Raw genomic sequence first — 18,573 nt, forward strand, 5'->3', positions numbered from 1 at the left:
TGAAGTTGACCAGACAAAACATGAAATATTTTGTGTTCATATTGTCTGCAATGAAATACAAGTCAAAGTAAATTTAGAAATCACTTCTTTTTTCTTTTTTTTTTGCGTTTTCCATACTGTCCCAACTTTTTCTGATTTGGGGTTGTAAATAATAATTTTAATGATTATTTTGTAATCATAAATACTTTTGGGATTCAAAGTAGAATCCATGGAGCTAAAAAGTTTACACAAACAAAATGCATGTTATTTTTTATTTAGTACTCTCCTGAATATTTACATAAAAGATGTTTACATAGTCCACAAGACAAAAAAAAGCAGAATTTATAAAAATGACCCCATTCAAAAGTTTACATAGCCTTGATTCTTAATACTATGTGCCGTTACCTGGATGATCCACGGCTGTTTTTGTTTTTTGTGATGGTTGTTCTTGAGTCTCTTGTTTGTCCTGAGCAGTTAAACTGACCAAAGTTCTTCAGAAAAATCCTCCAGGTCCTGCAAAATCTTCAGTTTTCCAGCATCTTTTGCAAATTCGAACCCTTTCCAACAGTGGCTGTATGATTTTGAGATCCATCTTTTCACACGTAGGACGATTGAGGGACTTAAAGGGATAGTTCACCCAAAAATTAAAATTTTGTCACCCTCAAGATGTTCCAAACCTGTGAGTTTCTTTGTTCTGCTGAACACAAAAGAATATATTTTGAAGAATGTTTGTAATAAAGCAGATAGAGCAACCATTGACTACCATAGTATTTTTTTCCCTACTATGGTAGTCAATGGTTGCTCTATCTGCTTGGTTACAAACATTCTTCAAAATATCTTATTTTGTGAGGATACGACATAATTCAGTGGAAAAATATAATATATCTGGCAGCAATAGCCTACGTCATGGTGCTCCGCGAATAATGTTTTATTAGCTTCAGTTTTGAAAATGAGCGCCCCGCCGAAGCAACAGTAGCAGGGATGGTAAGAAAAAGAGAATAAAATAGGTGCACGTCACTGAAGCTAGATGTGGTGTTCTCAACAATCAAAAAACTGGTCAGATCTTGAACTGTTGTCATCCCAGAGATTTGTCTTTGAAAGGCTGCACGGAATGTGATCAATTGTCGTGGAAGGGCTGGAGACAAGTCTTTGTTATATCTCTCCACTAATCTCTGTTCCCTTTTGTACCCTATATCGTGTTCTTCTCCTCAGTTGCAAGTGTACGTGTGGCTGCACCACTCTGAACAAATCGGCAACTGATCGCAAAGCTGAAAATCGCAGACTCAGCTGGGAAATTATGATGTCTAGCCGCTATAACCTCTCACAATGTGTTTTCTTGTCTTCTTGTCGCGGTGATGCAGCGTCATATATTAAAATGACAGAGTAGCCTAACCTAGATCTACTGCAGTCGCGGGATGCAAAAAATAATAAACGCACACAAGAAATGACGGAGAAATTAGACATTACGGAGAAACAAGAAATTACTACACATGACATGAATACAAATATATATTTATTGTGACCACGAATTAAAAATTAATTCCCTCGTTTTATTTAAAAGTTCCCCATGGGCGGGCCTCCTATTTGCCCGGGCCCATATGCACATGCATACCCTGCATGCCCAGACGCTACGCCACTGTACGGAAGCCTGTAAGCTTGTTTTCACTCAAGAGATTCCCGCTGAAAGCTCGCAAATAGCCTATGTGACGGCCCGTTAAAGAAAACATTTGTCGTTTTGTTAGGCATAATTATAAAACATTTATAAAAACCTGGTGAAAGTCTGTAATACTTTTTAATTATTATTAGAATTCAAATTATTCTGTGTGTTGACGTAATTTCCACTGAAACAGGAAGACAAGGAGGGACATATTATTTTAAAATAGCCAATAGCATTTAGTTCATATCACAGCTCAGCCAGAGCCATTTCAGCTCGGTAAAGCCACTGTTTCCTCCTAATCTCTTACCGTTTCTCCTCCCAATCTCCTACATATTTCATATGAAACCAGGCTTCATTCGCCTTAATGGAATAGAATATTACACAGTCTGAATTGTTCCCTATCCCCTATATAGTGCACTATGTGCCATCCACCTTGTTATATTAAAAATATTAAATGAGTGAACAAGTGACCGATTTCAGCCGCAGCTTCAGCGTCTATTTATCATGTGGGGGGCGGGACGCTTCATATTTTAGAGAGCATTTGATTGGCCAATCTGATAAGAAGCTGAAGTGCAGCGTGAAGTAAAAACCGGTATGTTTTGAAAGGTTAGGCTATATCTTCTAAATGTGAATGTTGTGATTGTTTTGGAGCACACTAGCTGATATATAACAGTAAGGTATACACAGGGCCGGCCCTGACCAATTTGCTGCCCTAGGCAAGATTTTACTTGGTGTCCCTTGTATCAAGGATTAGCACTACATGTTATCAGTCTAAGTTGTGGAATTACTACTGTTTCATTTTTGTAATGCATTAATGTTTTTATTTGTACTTTTATTGTTGTTGTTTTATATGTTGTCCAGTCCATTCTACCCCGTCATTATGTTCATGATATTATTATTATTATTTTATTTTTTAAAAGGCTGATGATAGTTAAAGTATACAAAAATAGCACCTACGCCACATTACAGCCCAAACACAAATAGCAAGAGTGCATCTAACATTCATGCACAAACTATTCATTGAGAACTACAGCAAAAGTGTTTGTTTTCCAGTAGATGGCAGCAATCTTCCACTTAACTACGCACATTCATGTTTTCACCATGAATTAAACTGAGAAATGTAGATATTTAATGTGAAATTTAAATCAAATGTTGCTATTTTAAATAAACCTGTATATAAATATCATTACTAATTTCGGCAAATACATTTTAAAATGTCCATATGTCCCCTTAAAACTGCACGACTGTAGAGTAAAAACATTAGGATATTAAAAAGTGATAGTATTTGCAACTAAATAATAAGATAATGTGTGTGTGAAACAAGATTCACTTGTTTAAAACACCGTAATTAATTATATAAACATTTACTTAACCATTAATTCGCTAATAAACATCGAAATAAACAACTCTATGGACATTATTCATTATCTCCACGAACGATCGCAGTTTGAGTAGTTCTGTGTAAATGCATAGATAAACATCAGTTTGTCAGCAGATATTTCATCATCTAGAACGACAAAAACATTAATAATTCTGATATAACTTAACATACCATTTGAGAAATGCAATAAAATACGATGTTTTGTTTGTTATATTCCAATATTCCAGAGAATATTATTCAATGATTTAACATTATTCTTCACTCTTTAACCTATTAAACAGTTTATAAATCTACTAAAACTGCAGTTTAAAATTAAGTATTACATTTCGGAGCCATTTATGAAAACAAACAAAATGGGGCAGAAAGACTGTTTTCTACACTACACCCTATAGTTCTGCTTTATTCATTAGCCTACATCATTTTACCTCTGTCTTTACACTGCAAACAATGCTCTTATTAATTAGTATTAGTATAATTAGTAAATATCTAAAAATTCTTAAATCAAGATGTATTTACAAGTAAAATTACATAAGATATTTTTTCTGGGGGGGACAAAATGAAGATAATTTTTGCTTAAAACAAGCAAAATGATCTGCTAGATTATTTTTCTCACCCCATTGGCAGATCATTTAGCTTGTTGTAAGCATAAACTCACTCAATTTTGTCAATGAAAATATATCTTATGTCATTTTACTTATCTAGTAAATGCATCTTGATTTAAGAAGTTTTAGATATTTAGACTAGAAACAAGACAAAAATACTAAGTAAGAAGGGCATTTTTTGCAGTGTATCCCTTATCCTACCTCCCTGCATCAGAGGGCTTCTGTCTTTTTTGACACTACAATCCGGCCATCCGTCATAAATAATCAGGCAAGCAATGAAAGCAAAGCTGTCTGCGTTGGATGCGGCGAGAGGCGACGCGACACAACAAATTCCCCTAACTTTAAACTGATCGCGCGTTCTATTTCGGACGCAGTTCAAGCTCGGCGGGGGAGATTGATGAGGCGGACCGGGAAAAGGCGGAAGTTTTTTTTGCGCTTTATTTGGTAATATTTCGAATATTAATAAAATATTATCAGTAATAAATTTTGGTGCCCCTATGGATGAGTGACGCCCCTAGCATTTGCCTATTCCGCCTATGCCACGGGCCGGCCCTGGGTATAGCTACATATTCATACTAAAAGCCAATTTTGGTTTCATGGGGACTTTAAACGGTGGCAGGATTCATGTAACTGAGTGACAGAGTGTTGTTATGATGACAAATTAGTCGGCTATGTCCCAAAACTTGCCTACTATTGTTACACACTCAAAAGTATGTACTTTTTCTTTTTTTTTAAACACACAAAAAAACATACTTTTAGTTCACAGTGAGTAGGCACAGCCTGTGGTTTTGCGAGTCATTAACAGCGGAACTTAAGGTCTGCCATCATCTGGTGTCGAGGTTTGGTAGCTACTTTGCAGAAGCACACCCTTGCACTCCTGTACCCTATGGCTACTAGCCTTACTACTGTCCCCTATTCATGCTGTGTTGCTGCCGTGAGAAAACTTTTTTGAGAAAAAATTATTATTCCGTCTTTACAAGTGCCATTTCACACACTCTCTTTCTTGCTCTTTATTTTTAAAGTTATAAGAACGACCCCTGTTAGCTGGGTTCCAACTTTGACATCTCAAACCCCATCTATTGTGTCAAAATTGCCTACATCTGGTCACAAAATGACTTTATGCATTGGTGTGTGTGTGTGTGTGTAGCCTATTTAGAGTCTCATTTCACTAAACCCACAAATGCACCACGCGCGCTGCAGGGTGGCGCGTGAGCGCATGTTACACTAGTTTCTCTTTTGTCAGATAAAACTCACAAGCTTCTGTCTGACTGCAGAGTTCAGCTGGTGTGCAGCGGAAACAAAAGAAACTACTCTCTCATCCAGCAGACAGACAGACAGACAGTGGGCAGTGGACAGTTGGCACGCAATGCTTCAGCGACAGTTTTCACAAACCAACTCCCGCCGTGAGGACCTAGAACCTGCCGTGAAGTCTGGATAACGGCAGACACCAGCGGGACGATCACTTACTGACCGTGGGAATGAGCTCCGAACAGCCGCGTAAGTAACCGTGTATCTAGTATTGAGTTCGTTACAACAATTTACCATGGTAACCGCAGGTTCTGTCAAAATGAAGCGATAGCGACTGTATCTATAAACGAATAACCATGTTTCAGTCATTCTGACATATTGGCTTATTTTTTTATCACAGATAAAAACTTGATAATTATTTTCTAGAACATTAAAATGTGGCACACGTATTTTTAAATCGTTTATTTTGGCTCAGTTCAGACGAATTAATAAAATAGCTTATTCTGTAAAAATATTGTCATACCATTTTGACACAATAATTTTTGTCATTTCTTCTTGATTTTTTATGAGTTTTATGATTTTTTATGAGTATCAAGTTTCTTGTTTTTCTTCATCAGTAGCCTAGTTCAATTCAAAGTGGTAAACGTATAAAATAAACATCCGGGCAGCAAACGTGTAATGTGGTTATCGAACAAAAGAAGAAGAAGAAAAAAATCATAAAGAGAAAAATCCCAAGGAGACCACATTTCCATTTGCCGCCTTCGAGTGACATCATCTGAGAATTTCCAGCGACTGGCGTTTGATGGAAAACTAATCTTAAAATAATCTCTTTATCTATTTGACCAATTTAGAATGATATATTTAATTCACATCTACAAGCTGACCATAGTATTGTCTGTAGTTTAATAATGATACCCGGATGTGGTTAGTTCCAGCCTAAGGCTATTTGCGTGCATTTTCACATATTGTTTGTTTTAGATGAGATACGGTAAGAGTTCCGTCTCTCTTTACACCTCAGGGTTGGCATATTTCAGTAATTCAAATATATTTTTAGCCTACTTGAATTATAACATTAAAGAGGTAATCATGCAAAGGCATATAAATGTAACACTTTATTCCACTTTAGACATTCATTATAAGTAACACATGTCAACTATGTCATTGGCCTATTAGTAGTCTGCTTAATGTCTGCTAACACTTTATTTTGATGCTCCCTCAATAGACATTGACTTGTAACTTTTCGAGTACATTAACTTATTCTACTAATCCCCAACAGTCTACTAATACTGAAGGTCAGGTCAACTTTATTATCCCCAAGGGGCAATTTGTTTCACAGCCAGTAGTAATCCATACAATCAGCAAAAACAAACACACAAACACACACACACACACACACACACACACACACACACACACACACACACACACACACACACACACACACACACACACACACACACACACACACACACACACACACACATGTTGGGTTTTCATGTTTTATGGGGACTTTCCATAGGCGTAATGGTTTTTATACTGTATAAACTGTATTTTCTATCCCCCTACACTGCCCCTGCCCCTAAACCTACCCATCACAGGAGACATTCTGCATTTTTACATTTTCAAAAAACATCACTTAGTCTGATTTATAAGATGTTTTCCTCAGGGGGACCAAAAAATGTCCCCACAAGGATGAGGATTTCGGATATTGCCATCTTTGTGGGGACATTTTGTCCCCATAACGTAGGGTTTACCAGGCCACACACACACACACACACACACACACACACACACACACACACACACACACACACACACACACACACACACACACACACACACACACACACACACACACACACACACACACACACACACACACACACACACACACACACACACACACAACAACAACAACCCAAGTTGGGTTGAAAATGGACTAACCCAGCGATTGGGTTGTTTTAACCCAGCATTTGGGTTGTTTTAAGCAAACATTTAACCCAACCGCTGGGTTAAAACAATCTAAATGCTGGGTTAAAACAACCCAATTGCTGGGTTAGTCCATTTTCAACCCAACTTGGGTTATTTTTAACCCAGCATTTTTTAGCAACATGACACAAGAGTAAAAAAAAAAGGAAAAAAAGAAAAGGAGAGTTAATTGACATACATGCAAAGTTAGGCCTTATATTGAAAATTGGCAAATAACTTATCACACAAACCATTTTTATCAGCTAACGTGTTAAAAAAGATGTAGGCAGCACATATCAGTATTATATGTGCTACCTGCCACCAAAGATAAACCTCAAACCTTTGCCTTAAATCGACACAAATATGTGGGTAGACCACCACAAGAGGTTGGGCAGGACACTGGCACCAATTCCGGCAAACGTGAGTAAACTTAAACCATGATGTTGTCACTAGTGTACATCTATATATTTGTCTCTGTCACATGTGCCGTTTCATATGTGTAATCAACACTGCTCATTGTACATCCCAAAAAACTGGTTTCGGTCTTGATGTATAAATATTAAAGACAGACACTTGTGTTTCAGCCTTTAATGAAGTCAAACCCAAATAAGTTTGCTTATTAGGAGAACAATCAACATGTTGAAATATAAAACACCCTCCACAGTCACCTTTGTTCATGAAAGCCGATGATAACGTGGGCTCATAATAGGTGCAGTGTTAGTTTATAATTAATTCATAATGTCTGCTGTACAACCGATGAGCCATAGAGTATAACAGCAATTGTTTTAATACATATTTATTCAGGCAGAAGGTATTGATTTTGGTGCAGGTGTGTTTGTATTGTAAATATGATCCATACGATGATACTTCATTGTCACACATTGAATATGTGCTATTTTAGAAATTCATGTCTCACCACAAAACTTGTGCGATCAGCAAAAGTTTAATCATAAACATCTCATACCAGTTACAGCATCTTCGTACCATTACATGTATATAGATTGGCAGCAGCTGTTCACACTAAAGTAGTTTAAATAGTATAAATGGTGGAAGATACCAAATGTAAAAAGCAACAAGTAACATCTTGTTTTCAAATGTGCTATTTATGGTTACAAACAGCAACTTACTTCTGATAAAAGATCAATTCTGCCGTCAGATTACTTGCCTGATGTTTGGCAAAATGTCTGTGCTTCTTTGCCCTACATTGCTCTTTTTTAGGGTATTTAAAAGCAGATGTGATGCTTGTTTTATATTTGATAAATTTTATATAAACATATTTTATAATCAACTCTTTCTTTAAAATGTGTAACTCTTCTGTTAAAATCATCATCGTTACAGCTGTTTTAGGGTTATGGCCTTGCATTGTCATCGCTGTCAAATTTGATATACACTAGTGTTCAAAAGTTCAGGGTCGCTAACACTTTTTAATGTTTCTGAAAGTCTTTTCTGCTCCCTTATTTAAAAAAATACAGTTAATAAGTTTTAATTTAATATATATAGTAAAATGTAGTTTATTCCTGTGATCAAAGCTGTATTTTCAGCATAATTACTCCAGTCTTCAGTGTCACATGATCCTTCAGAAATCATTCTAATATAATGAGACGCTCAAGAAACATTTATGATTATTATCAATGTTCAAAGCAGTTGTGTTGCTTCTTGATTTCTAAGATAGATTGAGCTTAACTTGTACTTGAGTCCGGAATATTTCTTTAATTACCCAGCTAACAAAAATATGTTCTAAAAAGGTTTTGCTAACGTTCTCATTAAAGCTGCAGTCCGTAATGTTTTTTTGGTTAAAAATGATAAAAAATTTTTTTAAAGCAAATACAAAAACCAGGCTGAGCCTAAGCCTGATTCACAGCGTTAAAATTGTAATAACATGTTATAATTTGAGTGCTACTGGTGGATTTTTGGGGGAAATATGAGCTTGCCGCCATTTGCCGTCACGTCCGTATACATAAAGAAGGAGTCCCGGCTAGTAGGTTATAGCGCATGTGAGGATGCTGCAGGTGGCGGATCATTTATAGCCTTTTCTCACAGCAGGTGGAATAATTAAATGTATTGTTTTGATGGCGGATTGTAATCCAGAAAGGACTAAATGACAATCATCAGTGACAACCGGAGATTCACCCGTAGTCAAAAGCAAAAAAATGATACGCTAATACACACTAAATACACGTAGTCACGCAATTCTGACTTTGTTAACATTAACAATTTGAGAACAAAGTATAACAATAATAATAATAATTTGCACATTTTTATGTAATATGTGCTAAGCGATCGTTAGATTAAGGGTGTGTTCACACTTGTCATGTTTGGTTCGATTAAAACGAACACTGGTGCGATTGCTCGGTTAGTGCGGTTCATTTGAACATATGTGAACGCTGCCATCCGAACCCTGGTGCGCACCAAACAAGCGGACCGAGTCCGCTAAAAAGATCGGTCTCGGTCCGCTTCCAAGCTAACTCTGGTGCGGTTCGATTGATATATGAACGCAACACGGACCAAAGACATGTAAACGAACCAAAAACAGAACGTTATGTCACAAGATGCGACGCTACAAGTCAGCTGATTTTACGACGCGGAAAGATCGGTGTATCCAAAATGAGTAGAGGGCAAAGGTGAAGCAACGAGGAGGTAAAGGGCCTCATCAATATATGGTCCGACGAGCTTGTTTCGAAAATGCTGGAAATCCTGCTGCTCTTTTGAATGTTTTGAACATTTTATGAGCTCTTCGTGAGTTCTCAGCTGGTAAAAATAAAACCATATGTAGACGCATAAAACGATCGCGTTTTATCCAGCACACAGCATTGTTTTGATATGTTCGGTAAGCAAGCTCCGTCGCGAAACATACGTCATAAAAGCCAACCAATCAGGTTGTGACCGTATCCCTATGCCTTTGGTTCGGTAACTTTAGATTCGCTGTTAAAATTGTCAGTGTGAACGCTAAGCGGACCAGGACTATATGTTTTGTTTTTGCTTTTTGGTCCGGACCAAACAAACCAAACTACAAGTGTGAACGCACACACCGTTGGTAGCGCGATTTATTGTAATGCTTTTTTTCTCAGTTGGTCACAACAAAAGTGGCAGACATGTTACTTATTTTGGTCATAATTCCAAGATGTAGATTCAGGCGATGTTCGGTGACTCCTCACACATACTCCTAAAAACATTCGATTAATCCGCGCTGAGGAGCTGTGTTGATGCACAATCCACATAAAGATGATAATTCCGCAAGTAATTGCGATTGCAGGTTTCAAACTCAGCGTACAGTGTGCGTGACATGAATTTCGTCATCAGAAGAGTATGCGTATATGTAACGGATCCACTGGAGGCAAGTTGAGAACCCAAGTGCAGTTTATTTACAACGTGATACACAGAATCCAATGGTGACTTTGACTTGACTTGACGTGACATGACTTGAACTGAAACAAACTTGACTAAAAAACATGACAGACAGACACTCACCAACAGCGGTTACACATAGTAATACTCGACAAAGACACATGGCAAACATGAGGGCTTAAATACACACACTAATGACAAGTGACACCTGTGAACAGTGATTAAACAATGAACCAGTGACAGGACAAGACACAATAGGCTTGTTCGACTTCACCCAGCGATGCGCAGACCGATCGGCGGCTGACTTGAAGCAGTGCATGCCGGTTAGAAATTTTGTCCGACTTGAGGCAGCGCCGACGCCACGTGACAGTGACGTATGTCAACAAAGTGCCGCGAGAGCGATTCGAGAGCAGCCGGCGATTACAGCCGGTGCAGTTTCTCGAGAGCGACTGCATGAGGCTGCACGGGCTCTGATGACGACACAGCCGTTCCACGTTTGGCCAGATTCACCGCATGACAGCGATCACGTGTTTTCGTGTTTATTCTAAAACCTTCAGCTCCACTAATGCGCACAAATCTGTTTTTTATAACAGTAAAACCTCCTTTCATGTAGTCGCGCTGTTATATTGTCATGTTTATCAAAATATAACTGATTAAAAACATAGACCCCACTTCATTGATAGTGTAGGCTTATATGTTGAACTTTATTCTTGTAAAAACACACGCTGTATTAAGCAGTGCATAAAGTATTACATGACAATAATGTCTCTGAAACATCTGTGTATTGCCAAATATTGCATTTATTTCACTTCAGCTGATAAAGTGTGCAAACACAGCGCGAGCGTCACCGCGAGAAGCAGAAAGTGTCCGACTTCACGTCTGTGTTTGCAGCTCCTCCCCGCCTGCACGCGGCTACTCTCGCCGATCAGTTGATTCCAGCCGCAGCCGATGTCGAACACACCTAAGATCACGTGAGGGCATGGGAGTCACATGACAATGAAACACATGACAAAACCAGGAAGCTGACAGAACCAGACAAACTTAGAAACATGACAGTAAACATGAACTAAAAACATGAAACATGAACTAACACCAAAACACCCTGTGACAGTATACTGTACGCGCACCATCAGACTTTTAACCGCGGTTACTATGTACGCCCAGTTTCGCACATGCGCATTTACATTTTTTTGCAGTATTTACATGTGTTGTAACTCGGGTTGAGAGATAGCTCAAAACTGTGCATGCATTGAACGCCTGTGTACATGTATGAGTCAAATGTAAACTTTGCAAAGCTGTGCGTTCGATTGTGTGCGTACGCTCGCGGACACGTGAAATAACCCATACTTTGGGCTTTACGGCTAAAATAAGTTGACATGTAGTTGCAAAGTTACTTATAGTCAGTAATGGGTATAACGGCGTTATAGATAAACGGCGTTACTAATGGAATAATTTTTTTCAGTAACGAGTAATCAAACGAATTACTGTTTCTCCCGTTACAACGCCGTTAGCTTTGTTTATAGTTATAATTGAGCTCACTGAAGCGGTTTTCATCCGAACAGACTCTCTGTCAGTTGCTTTTTTTTCTCTGGTTGGTTGGTGTGTGTGTGTGTGTGTGTGTGGGCGTGCAGGCATGCCATGCGTGTTGGTGGGTGGGTGGTGTGGTACACATAACTGATGATGATTGGTGGGTGGGAGACAAGGTTGAGGTTGATACACACACACACCTATGACACACACGCACACACATATGCACAGTCACACACACCAACCTGGTTGAAGGAGGAATCAGAGCGATGGCAAGTCCAACGACTTCAAAGGTAGCTTTTGCAAACTGGAAGTATAAGCGCTACTTTTCCCTCGTTGAGGTGAAAGGTAAGAATGTTTATGTAACGTGCAACTTATGCCCAGGAAGAAAGAGTCTCTCCATGTCGGTGGCAAGTAATTCTAATCTAATGAAGCACCTCACATCATCACATGCCGCCACAAAATTAGGCTAAAAACCCAGGTGATTACATGAGCTCCACTACTAAAAGTACTACTAAAAGTAATGAGTTACTTTTATAATGATGTAACTCAGTTACTATTTGTAAGAAGTAACTATAACTAATTACTTTTTTAAAGTAACGTGCCCAACAGTGCTTATAGTCAGTAGAATGTCTGTTGGAGGACCAGCACAAATAAGAGCAGATATTAAGCAGCCAATATACTAATACTCTAATTAGTTGACATGTAGGTCTAGTTTCAAAGATACTAATAATCAACAGAAGTTTCAAAAGGGACCATCAAAATAAAGTGTCAGCACAAATGTTGTTGTGCTATCGAGAAATTGTTATTAAAGACCAGATAACTTTGAGCAAAATTTCTATTAAAGGGTTAGTTCACCCAAAAATTAAAATTCTGTCATTTATTACTCACCCTCATGTCGTTGGACACCCATAAGACCTTTGTTCATCTTCAGTACACAGATTAAGATATTTTTGTTGAAATCCGATGGCTCAGAAAGGCCTTGATTGACAGCAATGACATTTCCTCTCTCAAGACCCATAAAAGTTACTAAAGACGTCGTTAAAGAGTCCATCTCACTACTCACGAAGCACCACGATGCATGCGCGAGAATATGTCGTAGAGCCGGCGTTCCTTCGTCTTCCTCTGCTTGTAAACAAAGCTCCTCGCTTCCGGGTCATGTGTCAGAACGGCGGCTCTACGTCATATTCTCGCGCATGTGTCGTGGTGCTTCGTGAGTTCACGTCAGAGGCCCAGACGGACAACAAGAACTTGACCTGAATAAAGTCGTTATTTAGATTTTTTTTTGCGCAGAAAAACTATTCTCGTCGCTTCATAAAATGATTGCAGAACCACTGTAGTGAGATGGACTTTGTAACGACGTGTTTAGTACCTTTTATGGGTGTTGCTGCCAATGGAGGCCTTTCTGAGCCATCGGATTTCAACTAAAATATCTTCATTTGTGTTCCGAAGATGAACGGAGGTCTTACAGGTGTCGAACGACATGAGGGTGAGTAATTAATGACAGAACTTTCATTTTTGGGTGAACTAACCCTTTAATGTTACTAGAAGAAAGTTTGTTCATAACATTGAGAGTACCTTACCAGAACGTTCCCTGTTAGCTGGGAAACTAAATTCTCTTTTTCTCTTTCTCCATAGCAGACGGCTGTGACTGGGTGTGTTGGGTCCAGTGGTGTGTGTATGTGCCCATTCTGGTTGTCGGTCTCCCTCTGAACCTGGCCGCCTTGTGGCTGCTGCTCTTTCGCGTTCAACGCTGGAGCGAATCCACGGTTTACCTCCTCAACCTGATCATCAACGACGGCATGCTGATGCTGTCGCTGCCCTTCAAGATACATGCATACAAGAAGCCCTGGACTCTCAATATCACCTTCTGCTCCCTGCTGGAGAGCCTTCTATACGTCAACATCTATGGCAGCATAATGCTGAGCATGTGCATCGCGGTCGACCGCTACACCGCTCTTCAGTTTCCATTTGCTGCGCGCCGCTTGCGATCTACGCGCAAGGCGGCGCTCGTGTGCCTGGTCGTGTGGATGGTGGTCTTCGGATTCAGCGCTCCCATCTACACACTTCACGATAAACAATCCAACAGCAACGGAACGTTCTGCTTCCAGCAGTTCTCCAACGGAACTTGGACGAAAAGGTGGATTCTGGTCTCTATGGAGACGGTGTTCTGCTGCAGCGCCGTGTTGATGGTGTTCTGTTCTGTGCGCGTGGTGCAGATTCTGCACGGTATGAGGGCACGCAATCCGGGCGATGCAAAACTGCGCACCAACAAGAGCATGAAGATCGTCCTCAGCAACCTGGTGGTCTTCCTCACATGCTTCATTCCTTACCACATAGCGGCGCTGATGTACTTCCATGCCAAGACAAGCGACTCAAACCCAACGAACATCGTTCACCTGCGCTATTTTGTGCACATAAGCATATGCATTAGCAACGTGAACATCTTGGCAGATGGCTCATGTTACTACTTCATCCTTAAAGAGAACCTGGAGTCTGCCAAGCGAGAGAGGAGAATGGCCGTACACACCAGAGAGACGCGCATACGAGGTTCAAAGAATCAAACGTTATTTGACGAAAAGCATAATGGTTCAGCCACAGACACTGAGAAGATGGATATATGTGTGGTTACTGATTTTACATAAAGAGCTATGGGAAATTCAGGAAGACCGAATTCTAGGATGATTAATCCTACAGTAACACAGCAAAGGAGGACAGTAGACAGTAAGATGCATCGACATGCTCATATAGATGAGCTGAGGGTGCAGGTGGACGGGAAGCACAGTATACACACAGGATGTGTGAACAAGTGTGACAAGGGTGCTTTTTTTTAAATCACATAACACTTACAGCTTATATGAGCCATGATATACAACATTTTGGAGTGAATTTTATGTGTACTTTAACACCTATTTTGAAAACAAAAGACACATTTTACCTCAAAAATAATAATCAATTGAAAGTATATTTTTCCTTTGAGTCTACTATATTGGTACCCTCTAGTTTATTTGCATTGTGACATTATTTTCAAGTCAAATTAGGCTAATTTTACCCTCCAATTCTCATTACTGTAATGCAAAAATAAAAAGTCTCATTCTCATTACTGTAGCATTACAATTACTAGAAATATTAGAAAAAGAAATACAATTATTTTATTTATTTACACACCAAATGCATGTTATACTAACTTTAATTAGGGTGGCCATACGTCCGGATTTTGGCCGGACAGTCCGGATTTTAAGCCCCCTGTCCGGGGCAGCCTCAAGCCGGACACTCATTTTGTCCTCCTTTTTGGAGTTGCGCTGAAAAGTTGCTAAAAAAAAACCCCGCTCTAGAATGTCACAAGATATCTGGTCAAACAAATGATTAGCTGAAAGCGGTGTCAAATAAACATCTTATATATTATTGGTTAAATACGGAAACAAGCCTCCACGACATGCTGGCTACGTCATATCATGCCGAAAAGTCAGACCTCATTTAATCCGGAATGGACAAAAGAGCACAGATTTATATCAAAAAGCAGTACAGACGCTTTTCATGGATTTGGCACTGTGCCAGATTATTTGTTTATTTATGTATTTCTTTTATTTCCAGAAGTCCAGTTATGTTTTCAGGCACTGTGCACTTTGCAAGACAGGTTCATCTCAGTGGTCAGTTTCTGAAACAGACACCACAATATCTTGAAAAAATACAAATACTGTGAACAAACACTTTTTTGCCTCTTCTGTTACACATAGGTATTTCAAGATATTGTAGATCAAATCGTCTGGCAATGAATAGAGTAGGCTATTGCAGAATCACTGTCTCATGATACCATCGATATGATGGACAAAATTGTATTGTAGTTGCGAGTACACCAGAGTCCTATGCAATTATTCTTGCTTCACTAAATGCCGCAAAGTGTCCTTTTTGGTGTTATGGAAATGTCCACCCTACCTTTAATTGATTTGAAAAATTATTTTATAAAAAAAAAACAATACATGTAATTTGTAATTATTACAAACTACATTTAATAGTGATGAGACTAACAATTTAGGAATAATTTTTAAAAGATGGGAGCAAAATTAGCGTTTTTTTGCTGTTATAAAGCATAAAAATACCATAATACATTTGCAGAGAATTAGGAAAAATGCTACGTTCAAATACTTGTTGCTCTGACAAACAATGCGACAGCCAGTTATTCTACTTTGAAGTGTGCGTTCTGGGTCCAAATGTCTGTTTTTGTTTTGGTCCCGTGGAAGGAAACAGCGTATTGCAGCCGTGGAAGTCAGCAAACAAACTGGGTCAGCGATCGCAGTTGTGTGTCCTCAATCTGGCAACCCGCGTGAGTTGAGTCTGAGGAGGAGGGGGCGGGAAAACAACGCTTTCCAATATTTTGAATTTGGACTTCAACCATTAGCTGTCAATATTACATACAGCACCTTTAATTTGTCCTGAAAATGTCACAATGCAAAAAAAAAAGTCCTACTTGTAGATTACATTTTGCTTGTGCAAAATATAAAATATTCTTTCAACTGATTTAATCAAAGATGATATTTTGAAACCTGATTGTGAAAATGTTAGGAATGTGCACCTGTTTTCTTGATTTGTTTGGTCCAAACTCTCATGTTCCTCTTCTCACCAGCAGAGGGCGACAATCTGCTTCAAGGATTTCTAGCCAACAAGATATTTATAGCTCACATAAAGTGAGTTCAGTGACAGTGCTCATGTTGAGAAATGATTGACTTTAACAATATCTTCCTGCCGTAGAATAAAGTTATGTTAAAAGTTTCTGTTCAACAGCAGAAGCATTGCGCTGAAATGTGCATAGAAATGTGTTATGAGAGGGCAAAGGTTAAATGCAATTGGGTGTCTTGTCTTGTGTTATAGCAGGGAAATGTGACAAAACGCTACATTGTGTTTTTTTATTTCAAATCAAGTATAATGCCATAACCCTGACTGAATGTGTTTTGTTTTTCTACCAGCTAAAGATGCTCTGATTAGCATTTAACTTCCATCAATTTTATAATAAAAAAAATATTATGCTGCTTCAATGTGGCCAAGTCATTTTATAAAAGTGTGGCTTGACTAATTTATCCATAAATGATCATATTTCAGCTTTAGCTACAGTTCCTCGTGCAGTGCTGGAGTTGTTCAGAACCTACGTCTGATGTTCTGTCGTGGCCATCTCTCTTTGTCTGTTTGATACTCATGTTATTTATTACAATAAATAAGACTTTGTATTAAAATATGTGTGTACCATTTGAGGCATATTCATTTGACTTTCTGTCTCAAGATGATTTCCAGTGCGGTTAGAAATCATCCTAATCTCTACAGTATCAACCACAAGACTTCTTTTTAGCTGTGGTAATGTATAAGGTGTCACAAGGGCTCAATGCTTAGTCCAACCCTTTTTTTCTTTTTTTCTCCAGTGGTTTTGCTTGAGCACGACACAACCACGCTACATTCTCTTAAAGCTGAAAAAGGTTTTGCTAAAGTGCTCGGTAAAGTTTATTCTTCTTAAATATCAAGTTGGGGCATGTAGTCACATCTGTTAGAGTTTATTAATTTACAATAATGGTTATATTCACAACATTTGCTGTCCAAAACAATCGTTTGATATTTGGCAGTAGAAAGTATAATATAAAGAGTATGCGGGTAGAAGCATGTACTTAGAATACACACAGGATGTGTGTGAGTACAGGTGTGGACTCCAAAATTCACAGTTTTATAAATGAAGCTCTAGTGTAAGTTCTGCCAGGAAGATTCAATGTTATGTCACTTATCACATTCAGACTTAACCAATCATGTCCTAGTTCTCAGAGTATAAAAGATCGGCAGTTACACATGTCTGAGTTTGCAGATGCTGACGCCAACATTACCTCCATCCTCCCCTCCCACCACCAGGATGGTCCCCGCCTATACCTCCCAGGGGGTCGGCTGCACCCCTGCCTTCATCTCCAGGCAGGAAATGCAGAGTCCGTTTCCCTCGAGATGAGAGCTATGGACAGGGCCTAAGCCAAAAAAACTCTAATTATAATACTTGCTGGTCTGCTAATAAACTTGCTATTTTTATCGTACTTTATCTGGCCTCCCAAGTCTTTCTGGTAGAACTGATTTTTAGAAATGCAAAACTAAAATTGTACAATTTGCAGGAGCATTTTGTAACAAATTCTAAAATAACCATTAAAGGAGTAATTTAACTGTAAAAGTGTATTTTAACTGGGTCATTTACAGGGAGTGCAGAATTATTAGGCACGTTGATTTTCTGATCATATTTTTTTTCCAGGCACATTTGACCAATTCCAAACCACAGTAATCCTAATAACTACTATTGATTTAGTATTTAATAATGTATAAGTGATATATAATTGTTCATGAAGGCTGGAAATGAAAATCACCTTATATTCAGGTGTGCAGAATTATTAGGCATGTTTTCTTTTACAGATAAATTGAGCCAAAAAAGAGATTTAACTCAGACTGAAAAGTCAAAAAGTATTAAATGCCCATGAGAAGGATGCAATACTAATGCAATACTAGACATTGCAGTTAAGGCATGACCATTGGACAGTGAAATGCTCGTTGGGTCAGCAGGGTCAGACAAAAACATGTGGCGGAGAAAAGACACCTGTTAACCGCAAAAGAATCAAGAATTAAGGTGAAGAATTAAGTGTGAAACCATCAGGAACCCTTTAGTCTCCAGCGCCACCATTTTCCAGAGCTGTAACCTACCTGGAGTCTCCAGAAGTGCAAGGTGTCAGGATCTCAGAGACTTCAGTTAGGTAAAGAATCCTAAAAAATGACCCCCACTAGATAAGAATCACAAGCTGAAGTGTTGTAAAATACATGAAGAAGGTTTTTTTATAGGCTTTATGGACAGATAGGTT

The 18,573-nt window shown here is 38.8% G+C and overlaps 1 protein-coding gene across 2 annotated transcripts; it reads left to right on the forward strand.

Moving 5' to 3' along the window:
- The first annotated feature begins 4,891 nt into the window (after nucleotides 1-4,891).
- gpr55a (G protein-coupled receptor 55a) lies at nucleotides 4,892-16,926 on the forward strand. 2 transcript variants are annotated; one of them, XM_079823421.1, is made up of 2 exons: nucleotides 4,892-5,116; nucleotides 13,346-16,926. In XM_079823421.1, the coding sequence occupies exons 1-2, from the start codon at nucleotides 5,098-5,100 to the stop codon at nucleotides 14,350-14,352; spliced, it is 1,026 nt and encodes a 341-aa protein (XP_079679547.1). In that variant the 5' UTR covers nucleotides 4,892-5,097; the 3' UTR covers nucleotides 14,353-16,926. The 2 variants fall into 2 exon arrangements, with proteins under 2 accessions (XP_079679547.1, XP_079679548.1); XM_079823422.1 differs by having other exon boundaries at nucleotides 5,038-5,116; nucleotides 13,349-16,926.
- Nucleotides 16,927-18,573: the final 1,647 nt, after the last annotated feature.

Source organism: Gobio gobio (assembly GCF_949357685.1).
Source record: "Gobio gobio genome assembly, chromosome: 8".
In the NCBI taxonomy this organism is placed as follows: domain Eukaryota; kingdom Metazoa; phylum Chordata; class Actinopteri; order Cypriniformes; family Gobionidae; genus Gobio; species Gobio gobio.